Raw genomic sequence first — 19,263 nt, 5'->3', positions numbered from 1 at the left:
AATAATTCCTGTGCTGGAGGCAGCAGGTTCAGGTCCTTACCCACTCCTCCCCACCTTTAAACATTAAATTTAACTCCCAAGAGCAGAAAATTCTCAGTCATCACAAATTCCAACTAAAGTGCCCCAAATCTGAGAGAGATGAAAAAAGCCATTCAGAAATCCTGCTTGGACATGGCCAATGAGCAGCAAAATAAAACCTGGCCCAAACAAACCACCCAAAGTTACTTAAACAGCATTTTTTATATGCAAGGCATATTTAGAAGCTTAAAAAAAAAGCAAAAAAAAAAAAAAAAACCCACAAAAAAAAAAGACAGACCAGGTTTAAACACAAGCACATTGCTGCAGTTATTTACACAATAAAAATGAAAACATGGTGAGTTCTGTCCATAAGAGACTGCTTTTTCAGTGAAGTTATTCATGGCAAAACGTGGGTTCTGTTTGTTTGTCTTTCCAGCAGTCAGGAGGGGTAAGCAATCATTAACTCCTCAAAGCAGAGATAAAAGGCAGGGCTGCACTCCAGAGCATCCTCCTCCTCCTCAGCACCTGATTTCAAATTGTTTCATCATCACTCATGTCCCAGATCTGCAACAAAAAAAGAAATTTTAGCTTGTGCAGTTGAAATATGCTCTTGAAACACTCTTAAAAGTTCACATTGCTGTTTAAAAGCAATAATAAAATATCATTTTATGAACTGCTGACTAGCACCAATGGAGCATTACAGAAAATTCAGTATTTGCTCTTCTATTAACAAACACATACCAACAACTATTTGTCATCTTGGGGGTATTTTTATCTACTTTTCAGCATTTGTCACTTTGGCTATTTGGTATTTATTATAATTTACAGTAAGGTTTTCTTTGGTCATCTTGTGGGTATTTTAACATCTACTTTCCAGCATTTGTCACTTTGGCTATTCGGTATTTATTATAATTTACAGAAAATAAATCAATGTGGTTATCTGCTATTTACTGTCATTTACAGAAAATAAATCAATTTGGCTATTTGCTATTTATTATCATTTCAGTAAGGCTCAGATCAAACCCCAGGCATTTTGGGTTGCTTTGGTGACTTATTGGCACACACTTCACATGAGTAATCACTTCTAATAAACAACTTATTTTACTAAACACTGCAGAAAAATTTCTAGACATTCACAAAGAATTAATTGGTCACTTTACACTTAGATCTCAAAACCAGCATCTTAAGGACAAGAAGTTATGTGGAAATTTGTACCTTTCTACTGCTTAAAAAAGAATTAAACTACACCTTTTTTTTCTGCTGTATAACATCATTGTGCTTTTTTTTTTTACTTGCCCTTGGCCAGTAAATGGTTATAGAATGGGGAAAAAGTGCATATTTTCACAGAATATCCAGGTGTCCTTGTGAACCCACTGAGGTGCAGCGGTGGAAATTCAGACCAGGGATTTTAGACCTATCTGGGGGAGAACATATTCTCATTATATCTTCCAAACTGTTTTTTCCTGAGAAACAGGGATGCTCCTAAAACACTTTTTTCCCTGATATTTTAGAGGTTTAGCTCATGGCAAAGAGCCTCTTTGCACTTGGCAGGGTTTAAGCTCAGGACTAACACGGGTACTGAGCCTCGAGCTGGATTTAATAATAACACAACCAAGTTTATGATACATAAAACTGCATCTGTGAGCATTTCAAACTTGCCCAAATTATCTGCAACTCTCGTGGAGTGCTGCAGATGACACATGACAAGTGGTTTGGAGGAGAAGCACAAAAATGCCATTTTTCCAGAGCACACAGCCCCCACAAATCCCTGGCCACGACCTGACCAAAGGAGCAGCAGCATTTCTGTGTCCCAGGAGAAATAAAACTCAGTTCCTCTGTTCCAAAACACAACTTGTGTCTTGGCATCAAGTGGCCAGCTGAGTTATTCTCTCATTTTACATCCTGGCCACTAAAATATATCAAACCCCCCTGGCAGCAGAGCACGAACAGTTATTTAGGCTGTAAATTCTTCAGGGCACAAAGCAGTATTTTACATGCACACAGTGCCTGGGACAATGGGGCCCTGTTCTCACTGCAGTGGGTAGACAAATAAAAAATACAAATAACCCCTTTTCTAGACAGGCAACAATGCCTATTGACCTATAGCTTTAATAAACCCTCGGAGGAAAAAAAAATGGACTACTTCTGGAATTTAAAAACGTTCTGAAAAAAGCTCTTCTAATCCAACCTAGGGAAAGATATAAAATCAAACATTTCTCTGCAGTGCTACGAGCTGTGCAAAAGGAAAACTCTGAATGGCAAGGTTTTCTCTGTTCCTAGAAGAGGCACAAAATGGTGGTGTAAATCCTTATGGAAAATCCTGAGGAACAGTTTGTTTACAAAAGGAAAAAAAGAGTTTTCATCCTGCCCTAGATGAGCAGCTCGGAGCGTGCCAAGGCAAACACAAATGTCCAGCTCGCCAGTCAGGGTCAAGGATGTGGAAAATAAATACAAAAAAACCAAAATCTTTAAATAGAGTTTAGGGTATGATTCAAGCCAGAGAAAAGCAGAAAGCCCAAGTTCAGAGAGTGCCCCTAGCCCAGAGCCCAAAAACAAAGCCCACAGACTGCAGCCCTGGCAAGGAAACTCTCCTATCTAAAGCTCAGCTCTCTTCTAGGAGGCTTTGAGCAAAAAGGAGGCTTTTAACAAAAAATATTCACAAAAACACTGACAATGAGCCTCCCAGGTATTTAACCAACACCCAAACATCCTGGACTGAAGAGGATGATTTTTAAATGTTTGAAAGTATCTTCCCTCCAGGAGAACAGAGTTTTATCAGCCAGGTTCCACTTCATGCAATCTCAGAGCATTCAGAACCACAGAATGGCTCGGGTTGAAAGGGACTTAAAGCTCATTTTATTCCATGGGCAGGGACACCTTCCACTATCCCAAACTGCTCCAACCCAAATCCAACTCGGCCTTGGACACTTCCAAACTTCCAGCACAGCATTTTGTGTCCAATTTACAAAGGTTTAGAAAGAACAAGGTGGTGGTATCTTAACAAAGCACATGCAGAGGGAAGAGGAAAACACAAAACAAAAGGGAAAGATTCAATACAGAAGTTAACAATTGTAAATTTAAGAAATTGAGTTCCATGGGATTGTGCAAAGGAAGTTGTGTGAAATACTGACAGCTGAATTATCAGAAGTTCCTGACTAGGAGCAATAGATGTTTTCAAAAAATGATGTATAAACTTTAATAGATGATGACAGTGCAAACTCTGGGGATGACTTCAAGGAGTGAACCTTTTAAGAGAGGAAATAAAATAGAGAAAGCAAAGAAAGACAGCATGTGAAATGACTGTCAAGAGAGTCTGATTTCCAAACCAAGCTGTGAATTTGGATTTTTTTCACATTTTCTCTGTCCTGCAGCACACCTGGGTGAGGCAAACCCGAACACAGCTACAGGCAAAGACAGAAGTCAGGGAATGAGAAGATAATGAAGCAGCTGCCAGCCCCACCCCAGCCTGCACAAACCTGGGCAGATTGTCTGAGTGCACCTGCTCCTTCCAATACCTGCTTTTCCATTCCAACTGCTTTGGAGAGCTTCTTAAATTTCACATGCAAATTATGGCTATTCAGGAGAAGGAAAGGATTCCCACACTTGTTTTCTTGCAATTCCACCTATTATTTTCATCAATAATAGGAAGAACGAGGCAGGGGGGAAAGCCACAAATTCCCACTGATTGATTTCCACAGCTTCAGACTGCACTTTCAATAAATTCAATGGAATTGGGAGTCTTGCATTTCCTCCCTAGCCCAGGAACACCTGGTACCTGCAAACTGCACTTCACAACAACAGCTCCAAAACTGGTGTTACCCAGCCAGGCTTTATGATTTTCCCATTTTATGACTTCTCTTCTGGGTGCCAGCAACAGGAGAATGAACCCCAGCAAGGATCCACCTGTGCTCCCAGTGCAAGACCTCATCCTACAGTCATTCCCCAAAGTTTTATTTAAAAAATCTTCTAACTTCCTCTAATCCAACTACACCCAGAGGCAGGCCATAATCTGAATAACTATCAGATATTTCTTCCTTCAGCTGACACATCAATTCCAAAATTAAACATACAGAAATTAACCTAAATAAAAAAATCAAATCCAAGGCTTATAAAAACTGCATTTCTTTCTTCAAGCTGCTTTATTTAAGCAGCAGGTGCAGGAAAGGGTGGATAATTTCTCCAGATCCTTGCACAAAGTGGCCCTATCCCAGGCTGACAAATCCCTGGCACCCCTTGTACCTCCACAAATTCTCTTTTTCTGTGTCTGCCCCCACAGCCTTCCCTTCACTATCCTGCAATATCAACTCCATCAGCCTTGTGTCTTTTTTTTTTGGTTTTTTTTTGTTTTTTTTTTTCAGTGATGGTGGCCCTGATTGCTGCTTGTTTTGCCCTTCCAGCCTTTCCAAAATTCTGTATTTTCAGCCCACAGCCACAGCTCGCAAGGTCAGGGTGATGAGTAATACAAGTTCCTCTTGTATTAATTTTTTTAAAATACATGTAGAGTCCTTAAAAGAACAGAATGGTTTGGATTGGAAAGGAACCTTAAAGCCTAAAAATCTTCTAATTCTACTGTTATCTTCAGATAGAAGAACTGATAGTTCAGAGAGAATTGGTAACTGAAGGGCTTTGAAAGCTATTTTTAAAAACAAAACAGAAAAAGTCAAGTAAACAGTATGGAAAATATTTATTTACAAATAAACCTTTAGCTAGAAAGTCTTTTTAATATCTCCAGTTCCAAGCAGATATACAAGCAGTAGCACCAAGCACGAATTAGTCCCTCCTGGGTTTTGAGCAGTTTTCCCAGGTATTCATAGAAAATGACATGAAAACATTCACAAAAAGGATTTTTTCTGGTCCCGACTAACAGTTAACAAAACAATACAAAAAAAAAGAAACAAACAAAAAATGCACATGAGGGTTTTTCTGGTATAAAAATGCCCCAGACAGATTTCCTTCCATTGTTCCTTGTTTTATGAGGGAAGAAAAGTCCCAAAGCACAGCAGCAGCAAACACAAAGCCAATTTCTCTCCTGTCTTTGAGCTGAAAAGGGCATTTTTCAGCACTGGAGCTGTTGCAAAGTCTCTAAAGGAGACTTTCTACTATCAAGCCTTTTCTTCAGGCTCTTAAGAACTGCAAACAAGTGGGAAAATAAATAAACACACCCCCAAGAACGTTTGATGATGCCATTATTCTGTTTTGTGTGGGATTTTCAACTCCATTTTACTACCACCAACAGGCAGCTGTCCAAGGAGAACGTGTGTTTGAAGGAAGCCACAATTAATGGAAATTCTGTCATAGGAATGATTAAAACTGTTAGAAAGCCTTTGACTGAAATGAAAATCAAACACTGTAGTATTTAATAGAGTATATTTGAATTCTTCTATCACCTTCCCCCTTTGATGTGCCCAGGTTTTACATTAAAAATAAAACAGTAAGTTTATATTCATCATATGTATAAATCCTGAAAAAAATGGATAGTACAGATATGAAGACAAATTTACATTCAAGGCTTGTACAGGAAATGTGGATTGGATACATAAATGGATCTCAGAATAATGAAATAATTTCTACACCTGAGTCTGTGCCACTCCAACTGCCCAGGCTTTATCTGTTTTGCTGCAAATCCAGAATTTCCCTTATCCCACTGCATCTTTTTAACTCCCAGGTGATGCAGAACTGCTGTCAGATGCCTCTAAATGAGCTTTCAGGTTACAAGAATCAAATATTTGGTAATTATTGATTAAAAAAGAGGAGCAGATTAACTCCACAACTGAACTGCAGGAATAAACAATCCAGAAATAATGAAGAGATTATAAAAGATGGGACTTAAGGGACCCTCAGTGCTCTAAGGGGCACAGAATCCCTGAGCCCCAGGACACCTCTGGAAATCATTTTTGTCACCTTCACCCAAAGCAGGCCCCACAGCCTCAGGGTGTTCAGCTCCTGGCACAGAACCACCCCAGATTCCAGAATGGTTTGTCCAGTTTTGAGTTTCAAACAATTCTGAGATTTCACAGCCTCTCCAAGAACCCTGCTTCAGTGTTTTTACATCCAAATACGAGATTAAATCATCTCCTGAAACAAGGATCACCTTGGTTATGTGAGACCACAGCTACCACAACTCCATAAATGTCTTCTGTTATCATCATCATCCTCACCATCATCATCCTCACCATCATCATCATCCTCACATTGCTTCTTCACAGTCCCTGACAGAGCAACACCCTCCTGGCAAGACCACCACAAACTCATCCAGTCTTCCCAGAAGCTCAAAATGCTGAATTCCAGAGTTGTGCTCACCTAACACCAGATAATTCTCATTTATTCTCAGGAAACCCCAGCTGGCCAGGCAGGGCACGTGCTCTGCACCCTTCATGGAGTCAGAGATTTTGGGTGGGAGAAGGAATTTGGACTGACATCTGCCAATCAGATCATGAAGGGAACTGTCCCTGAGAACTGGGAAAATCACAGATTCACAGAATCACAAAATAAGGAGGCTGGAAGAGACCTCTAAGATCACCAAGTCCAACCCATGCCCTAACACCACAACCAGACCACAGCACCAAGTGCCAAGTCCAGTCTTTTTTTAAACATATCCAGAGATGGTGATTCCACCACCTCCCTAGGAAGACAATTCCAGTATCTTATTATTCTTTCAGTGAAAAATTTCTTCCTATTTTTTTTCCTGCTATCCAACCTAAATCTTCCCTGACGTAGCTTGAGACTCTTCTTTTTAAAAAAACCCCAAATTCTACAAGGGGGAAAAAAAAAATCACAGAAATCCCTGAGGTTTTAGTGACTGATTGAAGAGCACAGATTGATTTCAGATGAGACAGAGATTCCCATACCAAGAAAAAGTATTATTGGAAAGTCACCTAACCCAGATATGAGTCAAATTTCAGCATTTTCCCATTTGATCGACCACACTCCATCCTCACCAAGTGTAGTTGGCAAACACAAGCAAAATGTACATTATTCTAAAGAATTCCAAACCCAGCAACAGGGATCCTTTTCAGCTCAATTCCCATTATCAGAAAACAACATTTGGCAGAAAAAAATGAACACATGTCCCACGTGCAGTTGTATCATCTTACATGTGAATTTTGTGCACAGCTTTAGTATAAGCAGATTTCCTCATGCACTGCCTGTAACACGTAAGTAACAGAAAACTTGAAATGCAATCAAAATATGAATTAATGAAAACTTGGATTTACCCAGTGACCTCACTAATCTCATAATTGCTTCCATGGAGATACATGTGGTGTATACACAACATTTCTATCTTGTGGAGGAGGCAAGAAGGTGGGGAAAACTTCCTCCTCTCTCCTCTTTTACAGGAGGAATGCTCTTCACGTAGTTAGAAATGAATATAATTTCTGAAAATGTGACTTGAGGGAATAAAAGAACATGGTTTGCAGTGATAATGCTCAGAGGATAGTGGATATACTGCAGAAACTTAGGGAAGATAAATCCATTTGTTTTAAAATCTTACGTGCCAGTTTCCTTCCTGATTAATCCTGTCACTTTTCCCATCAGGTTTATCAAAATAAATATTAGCCAGAAAATTGCAAGTGCTGGTATAAAAACACAAAGAGGAAAAAAAATCAGCAATTAAAGGTAAGGTAATGATGTTCTAGAAATAGAACAGGCAGATCAAGTTTCTGGTTTGGTTTTGTTTCAAAGGGACAGAAAAACCTGAAAATGCAGAAGATGCCTCAGCAGTGAGAGACCTCTGCAAGCACCATGTCCTGCTCTGGAAACATTTGCTAGGACCATGCAAAAAATTAACAATAAATTAACAATTAACAATAAGTTAACAATAAAATAACAATAAATTAATGGTAAACAACAGAGGCAGCCTCAAATTCACTCAAAAACTTATGTGCTAATTTAAAACCATATCCAACCCAGATTCTGCTGAAAATTTGGGTCCAAGTGTCAGATTTACTCCTGTAACCCTTCAATCAATACAGAAACAGAACAAACAAGAATTTTGATGAGATCATGCAGAGATTTTGGGCCTGGAGGCTCTTGCAAGGATCTGGATTCTGCAAAATCTGGCCTTTCAAAATTGCTTTTGATTTTCTGACCACAGAATTCCAACACCTGCTGGACTAACAGATTGTCTGCAAGCAGTTGTGTCTTAGTTATCAAATCTTGTTTCATTCCCAATTTTTCTCTGCTGCAACAAAGTGGGTGCCCACTTGCTCTGCTGTTGGTTTTTCATTCCCAGGACCAAAGCAATGTTCTCCCAAGCTCCTGATGGAGGGTGTTATGTGTAGTAGATATAATTTGCGCCATTTCTAATATGATATATGTGATATTGAATATTTGTTAGAGTATACATGTTTGTATTAGGATTTCCCCCCTCACAGGCGCAGGTGAGACCGGGTGTAGATTGGAAACTGATTTACAAGTAAGAAGGTACAGCTGGCCAGGAGATGGGCCATGGCTGGGGAGATACAGAAACCCCAGGTGCTGATCATCGTGTGAACGACCCGAGATGGATCTCATGGAAATCCTGAGGCAGATACATGTGAATACAGCGTTCCTGAATTCCCATAAATTTCATCAAGGATTCAACAAACTCCAGACAGTGAATTGTTCTTCTTCAGCACCAAAAAATAAAATCTTATTAACATATAGACTCTGAATAGAAGAAAAGACTGACTGCTGAAATCTTGGCCCCAGGCGGAATTTTCCCCATAAAAACCGCTTGTGCCAGGATGGAGGTGTGTGGGCATGGAGGAAAACCTCTGCTGAGGCTGACTCCTTGTTGCACACCCAGGGCCGACCCCGGGCTCGGCTCTGTTCTTTCCTTGTGGCTGGCTAGATAGAATTTAATTGCAAAATAAATATTTTATTTTTCATATTAATTTGGCTGGACAAATTTTCATTTATAACAGAGGGTGACCCTCACCCCAAAGCTGCTGGAAGAGTCCATGACCACCCCACCCAACCGCGTCTCGGAGGGCACCGGATGGTTTAGCACCCCCAAACCAAACCCCCCCTGCTGCACTTGCTCAGCTGGGCTCAGAGGAACAAACACAGCCCCTGCAGCCTGATCCAGCCCCCAGCCAGCCCTGGTAGCCCAGGTTTGTTCTGCCCAGCCAGGCTTAGCAAAGCCCAGCTGCAGCCCCCCGTGGCTCCAGCCCCAGGAGCGCCCGCGGAGCTCCGGGGATGTCCCAGATGTGCTCCCAGCTGCTTACAAGGCAAACAGCTTGTTTTGGCTCAGAATTCCCTTCTCCCCCTATCTGAGGTGGCTTTGATCTTCTGGCCTCTTCTGTGATTGCAGTTCCAGGAGTTGATGGGATCACAGAGAACGTGTGAGTCCAGCTGAGAGCGACAGAGTGAGAAGCCACTTTCAAATCTGATTGCAGGCAGCAAATAGAGTGAGAGTGGTTCCAAAGTGGGAATACAGAACTGGGATGTTCAATGGGCTGGCCATAAAATTCATCCTAAAACAAACAACAGATCTCCTGTACTATGAGAGCAAACTTCACTTCTTCATGGCTCTAAGCCTACATTATCCTAAATACCTCATTTTTGTATTTCACCTCCTCTTCCCCTGCAAAGAAAGATCTGGAATACGCTTATGAGGTTGTTTTGAATAATTTTGAACTATTAAGAGTTTGAATTCAAACAGAAAATGGTCAAACACTGCAGAACCCTCAGGGCTATCCCTCTCATGCTGGGATTCCCTCCCTCTCATGCCAGGTGATTCCAGGATCCATCAGCATTGAGCAGGGACATACCCCAGAGCACCCAGCCCACAACTGCCATTCCAACAGCATTTGGTGCCAGGAGGAGCAGGCTCCAGCAGCTCTTAGAGAACAGAATATGCCATGAGTGACACCGTCAAGGTGCCAAAAAAAAAAAAAAAAAAAAAAAACCAACCCCAATCCCCCCCCCCCCATATATATATATATGTTTTCCCCACTGAAAACAGATTTATACTCTTTTATAAACATCTAAAATCATATTACACTTCTGAAACCACAGAATCCCAGAATGGTTTGGGTTAAGAGGGACCTTAAAGCCCATCCAGTGCCATGGGCAGGGACACCTGCCACTGTTCCAGGCTGCTCCAAACCCCAAAATCCAACCTGGCCTAGGACACTTCCAGGGATGCTGGAAGCTGCATCCCAACTTCACCTCCAGAACCACCTCATCCTCATCCTGATCCCACACCAAATCTGCACATCCCTTTTTCTGGCTCAATGGAATGTTCTTGCAAAACGCCAGTGCTGCATTCAACTGTAGTGTAATGCAGAGACTTCAAAAAAAACCCCAAACCCAACCCAAACAACCCCATAAAGGATATGCAACACAAAGTACAGTTTTCCCAAGAGCAGGATTCCACCCAAACATCCTCACTGGGGGCTCAGAAAAGTGAATTTTGTATTTTCAGACCCCTCTTCTGCATTAACCTTTCAAGTGCTACTACTTTAGCACAAAATTTAAGAGCTGTTATGTACCTCTGATATTTCTCTTCTGGTGTGATATATAAATCATTATTCTACTGAAGTTCTTTATTTTCAGAACTGTAGAAAATTTTAAAATGCAACTCAAACCTGAGGTTTTGATTTCCTCCACATCAGGGATGGCTGCTTTTCCCCATTTCATTTTTCATTATGGGTAGCAGAAGATATTTTCTAATGAGCTAAATCTGAATTAGAGACATTCTTCTCGGCCCCTCTGCGCAACGTGTAATACAGTTTAGCTGCATTGTGAAAATTAAGCAAAGTTTGCCTTCATCTTTAAAGTCATGAGCTGTTTCTTCCACAGACAGAAGCCTGTAGTGACCAACACCTATCACAGGCAACCCTGATAAATGATTCCAGACACACACAGTTGTAATGGAGAGAATAAACCTGTTTATAGGGGTGATTTTTACAAATCACAGCTTTATCAGTGCACTCATTAAAACAAAGCAAGCTTTAAGAGTCACATATAATGCACCTAAAGGAATAACCTCCTTTTAAAAAGCATTTCTTCCTTCTCTAAGACAAACTATCACTGTAATAACTGAGGTTATTAAACAAGTTAAGCTGTACTGCCATTATGATGTTATTCAAATGAATCAGTCATATTTGTCATGAACAATTTAATCCTCCAGTGGGTTTAGCACTTAACTGAATCTTTTTTAATTTAAAGCTTGAAATACATAAGACTTTGTTTAGTCTTTAAGTTGCAATTTTTATCTTATTAGATGTTTAATACATTGTATACAACAAACCTATTATGTAAGTAAGTATAGTAAAAATAGGCTTAAAATGTACAGTTTTAAAGTCTTTAAAAGTTGTTTTATCTAATTAACTCTTATTTATTCCTGGTGGCACAGAGGGGATTGCTATAGGAAAGAGGGGTGGCATTTGCTTTTCATGTGCTGCTCAGCATGCACTGCAGTGAAACTCCAGCTGAAAAATGTAAACAGCAAGTTTAACTATTTAACCAAATGCTGTCTAATTATTTCAGTAGATAAATAATCTATAATTAGTAGAAAACCATACTTTATGATTCTTGTTTTGGAAGTCAAGGAGCTGGTTTTGAGTTCAAAAGGTTCCTGAAGGACTAAGTGAAGCTCTCCTAGTGTGATGTACTCATTCCTCACTGACCTGATACTTAAACATTGTCCAGAGTGAGGTTGGTGATGTAAGGAAGGAACTGCTCAAGGAAACTTCTGCATCCCTTTGTGCAGCCCCACTAAAATCCCAACAACAACAAAAGTTCCATAACATTAACCAGCACCACTAAAAACCACCCAGGCTGTAACAATCCCAGCTCAGGTTTGCAACTTCATCTTCTGGGATGAAGAGCAGCCAGGACTTGAGACTGCCTTCAGCAAACTTCTCCAGTTGCCAGGGACAATGAGGGATGTGAGGGCACCAAGCCCTTATCAAAATCCCTTATCAAAATCCCAGCCTTTGAGCCTTCCTCTCAGCTGAAGGATTCTCCAAAGCAAACCCTCAGTGCCAGGGCAGCCAGGTGATCACCCCATCCAGCATGAAAAACCTCATTTGTTTCTGTCTGAGCTTTAATTAGTGGTTTCCCTGCTCCTTCTCTTATTAACTGTGCAAAAGCTGCCCCTGCCTCAGCCTGCACCCTGGGGATGTCACTGCAGAGCTCCAGACTCACACTCAGGAGTTTCCAGTAAATAAAACCCTGAGCAGAACTTCTCAGGGTCTGTCTGTGAGTCACGATGACAGAAAGCTCTTGTGGCCAGGAATAAACAGCCCTGGATTTTCTGCCTTTGTTCTCACATACAGCAAGGCCTGCTTTTGGGCTGTACAGAGCACTGCTTCCAGGGAATCCAAAAAATCCAGAGGCTGGCAGTGAAGACTAGGGTGCTGCTTGAAAAATTAAAGTTCTTGAGCAAACCCCAAAACAAAGAGACCATGAACAGCTTAAACATCTGTGCACAAACAGAAAAACTCCTCTCCCAGCTGGGAGCAAGCTGGAACTTGCATGGGGCCCTGCAAACTCCTTAATTGTTGGGAGCAGACAAAGTCTGTTTAATCCTGTCTGCTCAGGGGGAAGGATATTACAACACATCTGCACTGCCTCTTTCCACACAGGTCAAAGTTGTTTTTCCAGCCCTTTTTTTCCATCTCTAACCCCCCCTCAGCCAGGCTGGCCACACAGCTGGTGCCACAGGAGGCAGCTGTGACCAGCAGCTCCCAGCTGAGCAGGGAAGGAACAATCCCCAGCACTGCCAGCCATGGCTGGAGGGATTTGGAATTTAGGAATGGCTTGGAGACATCTCCAAACTGAGCTGCAGTGCCCACTGAGGACACCAGTGGGAACCCAGATCAAATGGGACAGGAATTCAAACTGCTGTCTTCATGTGTAAAAGGATGGAGCAGGGAGCAGGATTCTTTCTAAAATATTCTAGCAAGGTTTTTAACCCGTGTTCCAACCCAGCCAAAAACTCTTCCTGCTCCACAAAGCTGGGTTTGTGTCCCTCAACCAGCAAAATATTTAATATTAGCACATTACACACATTATTTTTGTGCTAATTAGCACATTACATAATTATTTGTGTGCTAATATACTAGCACACAAATCTAACTAGTTTGGATCTCTCTGTCTCACTGGGAGCATGGTGTGACCAAATGTGTACTGATTCTGTTGGAGTTTTTATATTTATATGGAAATATCAACCCTTCCCTTCAGCTTAATATTGAATTCTGGAGAATTTTAAGCCTTGCATGTGATACAGACACAATTTATTTTACCAAATTCTTAATTAATGTATAAAACTGCGTTTAATACATAGTTTAAACTTACTTTAAACTTCATCCCTTCTGAACAAAAAACTGTGTCTAGGCTTTATGTCTCGTTAAAGAACTGAGGAGGATTTATTTTTCACGAGCAAAAAACGCTAAAATATCAGGTTCAATAAAAGAAATTATTTATCTCCATCTCCGAGTTCTAATCTGGGGAAGTGATAACATCAGTGCCATTAGTTTTAGAGACAATTGCTGTTTGCTTTATTTAGAGCAGCCAATCAAAAAGGGATTTATCTCTAGACTAGCACTTTTCCCACAGCAAGGAGAAATGAAATTCATATGGAGCCCAAGCACAAAGCTGGGCAGGCACATCCCATTATCTCATTGGGGGAATCTGGTTTTTAAATTCTGGCACTGCTGCTAAGAAGTCAAACCCCATCAAATTACTCAAAAGGCAGCACAGGTAACAAGTTATTATAATTATAAAAGTTCATGCAAAGATGAAAAGTGCCATAAAAACTTATGGGAAATTATGCAGCGAGTCAAGGGTTACCAAAAGACAGTGGGGAATGGGATCAGTGTTGCATTTCTTCATGTTTGTAACAGAACTCAAAGGACATCAGACCAGCAGGATAATGGGATGCAATTGTGTTCCTTGACTTATTCACTATGGCACAATTACATTAATAAAGGGAATTTTTGTTAGTCTGAGAAAATGGTGGTGTCATTTTGATTTAAAATTCATAAAAAAAGGAAATTAGAAGCATCTCCAGAAAGGGCAGCACCTAAACTGATGAAATCATGCAGGAGTGAGACTGAAGGATAAACATGTTTAGGTTGTCTGATTATTGGTGACAACTCTCTGAAAAAATGAGTTAAAGGAGATTTATTGGAAGTGTTTCATAGAAACTGAGATGAAAGATTTATTGCCTGTGTTCTAAAATCACTGCAGAGTGGAAACATTCTGCAGGAGAAAGAAGGTGTCAGAACACTGACAGCACTGGGGAGGAGAGTTCAAAAGGAGACAGAAATCAAATCAAATCAAATCATTTTTTAAGACAAGCTGAGAGTTTGGTCACAAGATGCACAAATCAAAACATGGTGAAGCCTCTGGTGACTGAAATAAAGGACAAAGAGGTGCTGGAATGAAAAAATCCTTTGTGTAAAACATGGGTAAACCACTGGAGAGAAAAACTGTGGGGACAGGGCCATATGGGGCTTGAGAAAAGAGACAAGCATGGGGATGAAAAAGTACCAGGGCCACACAAAGATCCCCCTGCAGCAGTCAGCTCGTCTCCAGCACTGAGGAATTAACTTCTCTGGAAGAATCAAAACAATGAATGGGCCAGCACCTTTGATAAATAGAGTGATATATGGGAATAGGATGATTTTTGAAATTTAAGAACCAGACTGAACAAAATAGGTGCATCTTAAATACTGTGATATGTAGGAATATTATGATTTTTGAAGTTTAAGAATCAGATCAAACAAAAGAAGTGAGTTTTCAATATTGGGATGTATGGGAATATCACGATTTTTGAAGTTTAAGAACTGCATTAACCAAAATAAGTCAATCAACATTGTGATATATGGGGAATGTTACGATTATTGAAGTTTAAGAACTGGATTGGACAAAAGAAGCGAATCTTAAATATTTTGATATGTGGGAATATTATGATTTTGGAAGTTTAAGAATCAGATTAAACAAAATAAGTGAATCTCAAATACTGTGATATATGAGAATATTACAGTTTTTGCAGTTTAAGAACCGCATTAAACAGGATGGGTTAATTCTGACAGCTCTAACAAAGCAGATCACAACTGTTGTGTTCAAGGACTGGTGGCCACGAGCCCGTCCCCACCCCAGTGGAGCTCAGCTGACCAAGCAGAGCAGCTTTTATCACTTATGACTGTGACAAAAAACTGCTCCAGACTCCCATTCCCAAAGGGCCGCACAATGGGAATTCCAGCCTCCTGCTGAACCTCATCCTCCCAAATTGCTTTGTCTGTTTTGGCCCTAGGCTGTGTATTAGAAATGATAAAAGTGCTTCTTTCAAACTCAAAGCAAGGCAGCTCCAGTGCCAGTGTCAACACGACAGAGTGCTCGTGGCTAAAGGGGGAGAAGGCAAAGAGGGGCAGGAGGGAGCTCTGCACTTCACGCTGGGCAAGTAGGAACAGAATTTTTCTCCCTGGCTGAAGCCCAGGCTTATCCCACCGTATTTTTAACCTTCTCCAAGTTGACTCGACTGCAAGAGTTGCTCTGGCAGCAGTTGCAAATCAAACTCATTATAATTATTCTTACAACATAAAAATGAAGAAATTTCCCTGGAAACAGTTCTGTGCCTTTGATACGTGTTCAGTGCTTTTAATCAGGGTTTGCCTCGCTCAGAGACTGGAAAGGAACAACCAAGCAAGAAATAAAGAGGATTTCTTGAAAGGAAGCCAAAATGCAATGTTTTATGCTGACCTACACATATAAGGCAAGGAGGGGGTTTCCCCCCCTCTGTGAGTGAACAGAAGTTCAGTTTCAGGAGGAGAAAACCTTTTTGACAGCACATAAATTAGAAATTAGGACAGACAGACACACAGTCCCAACACACTGTAGTGGCTTGTCACAGTACTCAAGAATCACAGAATATTCCGAGTTGGAAGGGACCCACAGGAATGTCCAAATTACACCCAAATAAGACTTTTCAAATACAGTAATTAAAATCATGATGAAGATCAGATAATCATAAAATGGCCTGGGTTGAATGCACATAAGTGTTTCACCAAGAGCCAGAATAGAGAGTCTGAACAGTTACTTATTTAATCCTGAAGAATTATTCCCCTACCTGAGAAGAGCTATTTATAGTTGCAGATATTATAAGGCCCACAGAGAATGTGTTTGATGAATTTGCAAAATTCAAAGGGAGTTCATAACACTGCAAGGCCCATTTGAATTTTTAACTGCTTTGACTTGTGCTGTTATTAATTTTTATGAGCAGAAAACACTAACAAACATAGTCAAAACATCCTGCAGACAAATGCAGGTAAGATTCAATTTAAAATAATACACTTTTTATTTACATGATGTGCATATCCCGTGGAACATGACAAAACTTTCCACAGAGCACAAAGCCCCAAACAAGACTGTGAATGCAAACCCAGCAAGTTACCTGGGTTATTCCCTTTAAGATTCAAACAAAAATGCAGGATTCTTACCTTGGATTTTTGTTTATGTACAGTAAGCTTCTACAGGTTTTATTTATAAACTCTTGCTTGGAATTTTCAATTATTTTATTCCCCAGTGCTTCTCCTTTTATGGCCATCTGTTTCTTCCCATATTTTGCCTCAAGGCACATCAGCTGTCTCCACAGCTGAATGAAATTCCCATCTCTGGCTCAAAGGAAAACTTTTTATTTTTTGTTTATTTGTTGAACAAGAAAGAAGCCACCCATCAAAAGGAGAAATCTTTACCTATGAGCTGGGTCTTGAGTTGCTGCACACATCCTCCCCACAAATAACTGTATATTCTGACTTTGAAATGCAAGAAAATAAGCAGGTTATTAATTGTGGGAGACCTAAATATTTTACTAATGTTACAACTGTACCTAAATGTTTTATAATAGAGTTAATTAGTGAAAATGTTCTCTTCAATCCATGATTCTCAAATGGATAATTTCTTCCATGTATTAACTGAGTAGTGAACAGCAGTGTGCAGAAGGAAAAATAATGATCTCAATCAGTGCAACTTAAAAAAAACCCTGGTGCCTGGCTTGGCACAATGCAAGAAAATTATGTTTAAATTAGAAAATTATAAATGGGCACAGCTGCCATCATTGACTCAGAAGAGAAAGTGAGACACAGGAGAGGAGATGTGGAGGATTTGGAAGGAGGAAGTTAACAAAGAACTATATTCAGGCTTTTTATCTAAAATTTTCCAGAGAATGTTTTACAGCCAAGAGTCTCAAGATGAATGAAAAGCTGCTTGGAACAGGAGAAGCATCCAGCCATGAACAGCAAAACAGTTTCCATCAAACCATCCACCAATCCCCACCAGATCAGCCCAAATCTACTAATCCCCACCAAAATCTGAGCTCACACTCCTCATTTTGGCCTGACCACTCAATCCCCTCCAGTCCCTGCTGGATTTGAGCCCCAAACCCTCCCTGGAGGGACTGGCACTGGGAAAGGGACTGGGAAGGTCACCTGGGAGGAACAGAACCCAAACAGAATCCAAGAGCAGTCCTAAAAGGCAAAAAGGGAATGGGGATGGCTGAGGATGGAGCTGTGTGGTCAGACAGTCTCAGAGCAAACCAGTGAGCTCCAGCCACCCCAAATTTTGCAGCTGTTCCTTGACAAGTAAATATTCTACACCAAGATGTTGTTTTGCTTTTCCAGCTTCTCAGTGCCCCTAACACAAGGGATTTCCCTCCCTACTGCAAGGTTATTTCCCTCCCTACTGCAAGGTTATTTCCCTCCCTACCACAAGGTATTTCCTTCCCTGTCAACCTTGCTGTGCTTCCTCCTTGCCTGTCACTGCTGTAGGACATTCACTGTTCCATGTCACCAACTCCAGCTGAAAAATCAGATTAAAAAAGATTGAAGCAAGCATTCATTTGGACAATTGGATCACTGAAGGAGTTTTCTTGCTCAGTGCAAGCTGTTACATCCTGACTGCTTAACAACACATCTAAAGAGAGAAAACATCTTTAAAACCAGGCTCAAACCAGGCTGAGCCCAGGCTCCACGTGCCTCCAGTGATTGGAGCACTGAGGAATCACTCACCTCCCTGCAGGTCCTGATCCCTGCCTGTCAAACAAAGCCTGCCAGGTGATCCTCCTGTTCAGGAGATCAAAATCACACTGTGTCTTTTGGGGACTGAGATCTTCATTCTGCTCCCTTTGAAGTCAGCTGGAATTTTGGCATTTATCTCACTGATGAGGGATGAGATCCCAAACTGTTCAGCACTTCTGGAAGGATGCCAGCCTTAATAAAATCAATTGAAATGCATTTTAAAGACATGGCCAATCCAAATATTTATTTGCAGCCTCCCAGACACATCCCAGTACCTGGCATTTCTTTTCCAGCTGAAATGCACAGCAGTGCTGCCTGGCAGAGGCACTGACATGCTCCCACCTTTCCTGAGCCAACATTCCTGTTCCTGCAAGCATTCAACCCAGGAGCTTGTAAAGACTCAGCAGGACTGAAATACTGCTCACTTTCTCATCTTCACTAATGGAATGATGGCTTTGATAAATCTGGCCCAGCAAGATCTTAATCCTACCATTGGAAGAAGTTCATGAACTTAGCAAGGTTTTCCCCTTGAGAAAGAATCCTCCTCAGGATAAGCCCTGATATTTATTTTTCCAAACATCGCTTCTATTGTTCCCATGAAAATCAAGAAGGCAACAACAACAACAACAACAACAAAAAGCTGAGGGTGTTATTACCAATACTTTCTAAGAGTACTGATAACTAATTAGGGTGGAAAAGAATTTTTTCCATGGTGCTGGTTACCACCATGTCCTTATATTTTCACCACATACTAGAACGATTTGCTGTTTCCCAGGTTATTTTAGAATCACAGACAGACTTAGAAGCTGAGCTGTGAGGAAAGCTGGAAGCTTCCAGGGGTAGGAGAAAAGGCAGCAACCATTTGCCTCATCTGCACAATCTGATGCATTTGCAGAGTGGTGCACAGTGTAAAGATCAAATGAAAGCAAATCCTCAGCACAAGCACTCCAGGGTTCTGAGAGGTCCTGCACAAACACATTTTTAAAAGATTGGCCACAAGCATTCCTTGTAATTTTGCATTTTTCTTTCTGGATTATTAACATGCATTGATTCTCCAGAATTTCAGTTTCTACAGTCTTTTGAAAGCTCCAAGATTTCTAAAAATATCATTTCCTCATCTTGATGTCTCCATTATAGGCACAAAGTTCAGCACATATTCTCCATATTTATACTTAACTTATCTTTAAATCTTTCATTATGTCAAGAATTATTAGAGTTTTGCATAGAATTATAC

General features: G+C 40.7%; 1 protein-coding gene across 2 annotated transcripts in view; it reads right to left on the bottom strand.

Annotated features, from left to right (window-relative positions):
- Positions 1 to 320: 320 nt before the first annotated feature.
- Positions 321 to 19,263, bottom strand: part of ATG7 (autophagy related 7) — a 77,637-nt gene continuing 58,694 nt past the window's right edge. The window contains exon 19 of one of the 2 annotated variants that reach the window (XM_030282970.4): positions 321 to 582. In XM_030282970.4, coding sequence (XP_030138830.4) covers positions 550 to 582 — 33 coding nt within the window. In that variant the 3' untranslated portion in view covers positions 321 to 549. Of the gene's footprint in view, positions 583 to 16,645; positions 18,222 to 19,263 lie in introns of those variants that run through there. The other variant, XM_072934640.1, reaches the window with a different exon arrangement.

The sequence above is a fragment of the Taeniopygia guttata genome, chromosome 12 (genome assembly GCF_048771995.1).
Source record: "Taeniopygia guttata chromosome 12, bTaeGut7.mat, whole genome shotgun sequence".
Lineage (NCBI taxonomy): Eukaryota > Metazoa > Chordata > Aves > Passeriformes > Estrildidae > Taeniopygia > Taeniopygia guttata.
Note: the sequence above shows the minus strand (reverse complement) of the source record. Positions and strands in the feature narration are given on the sequence as shown.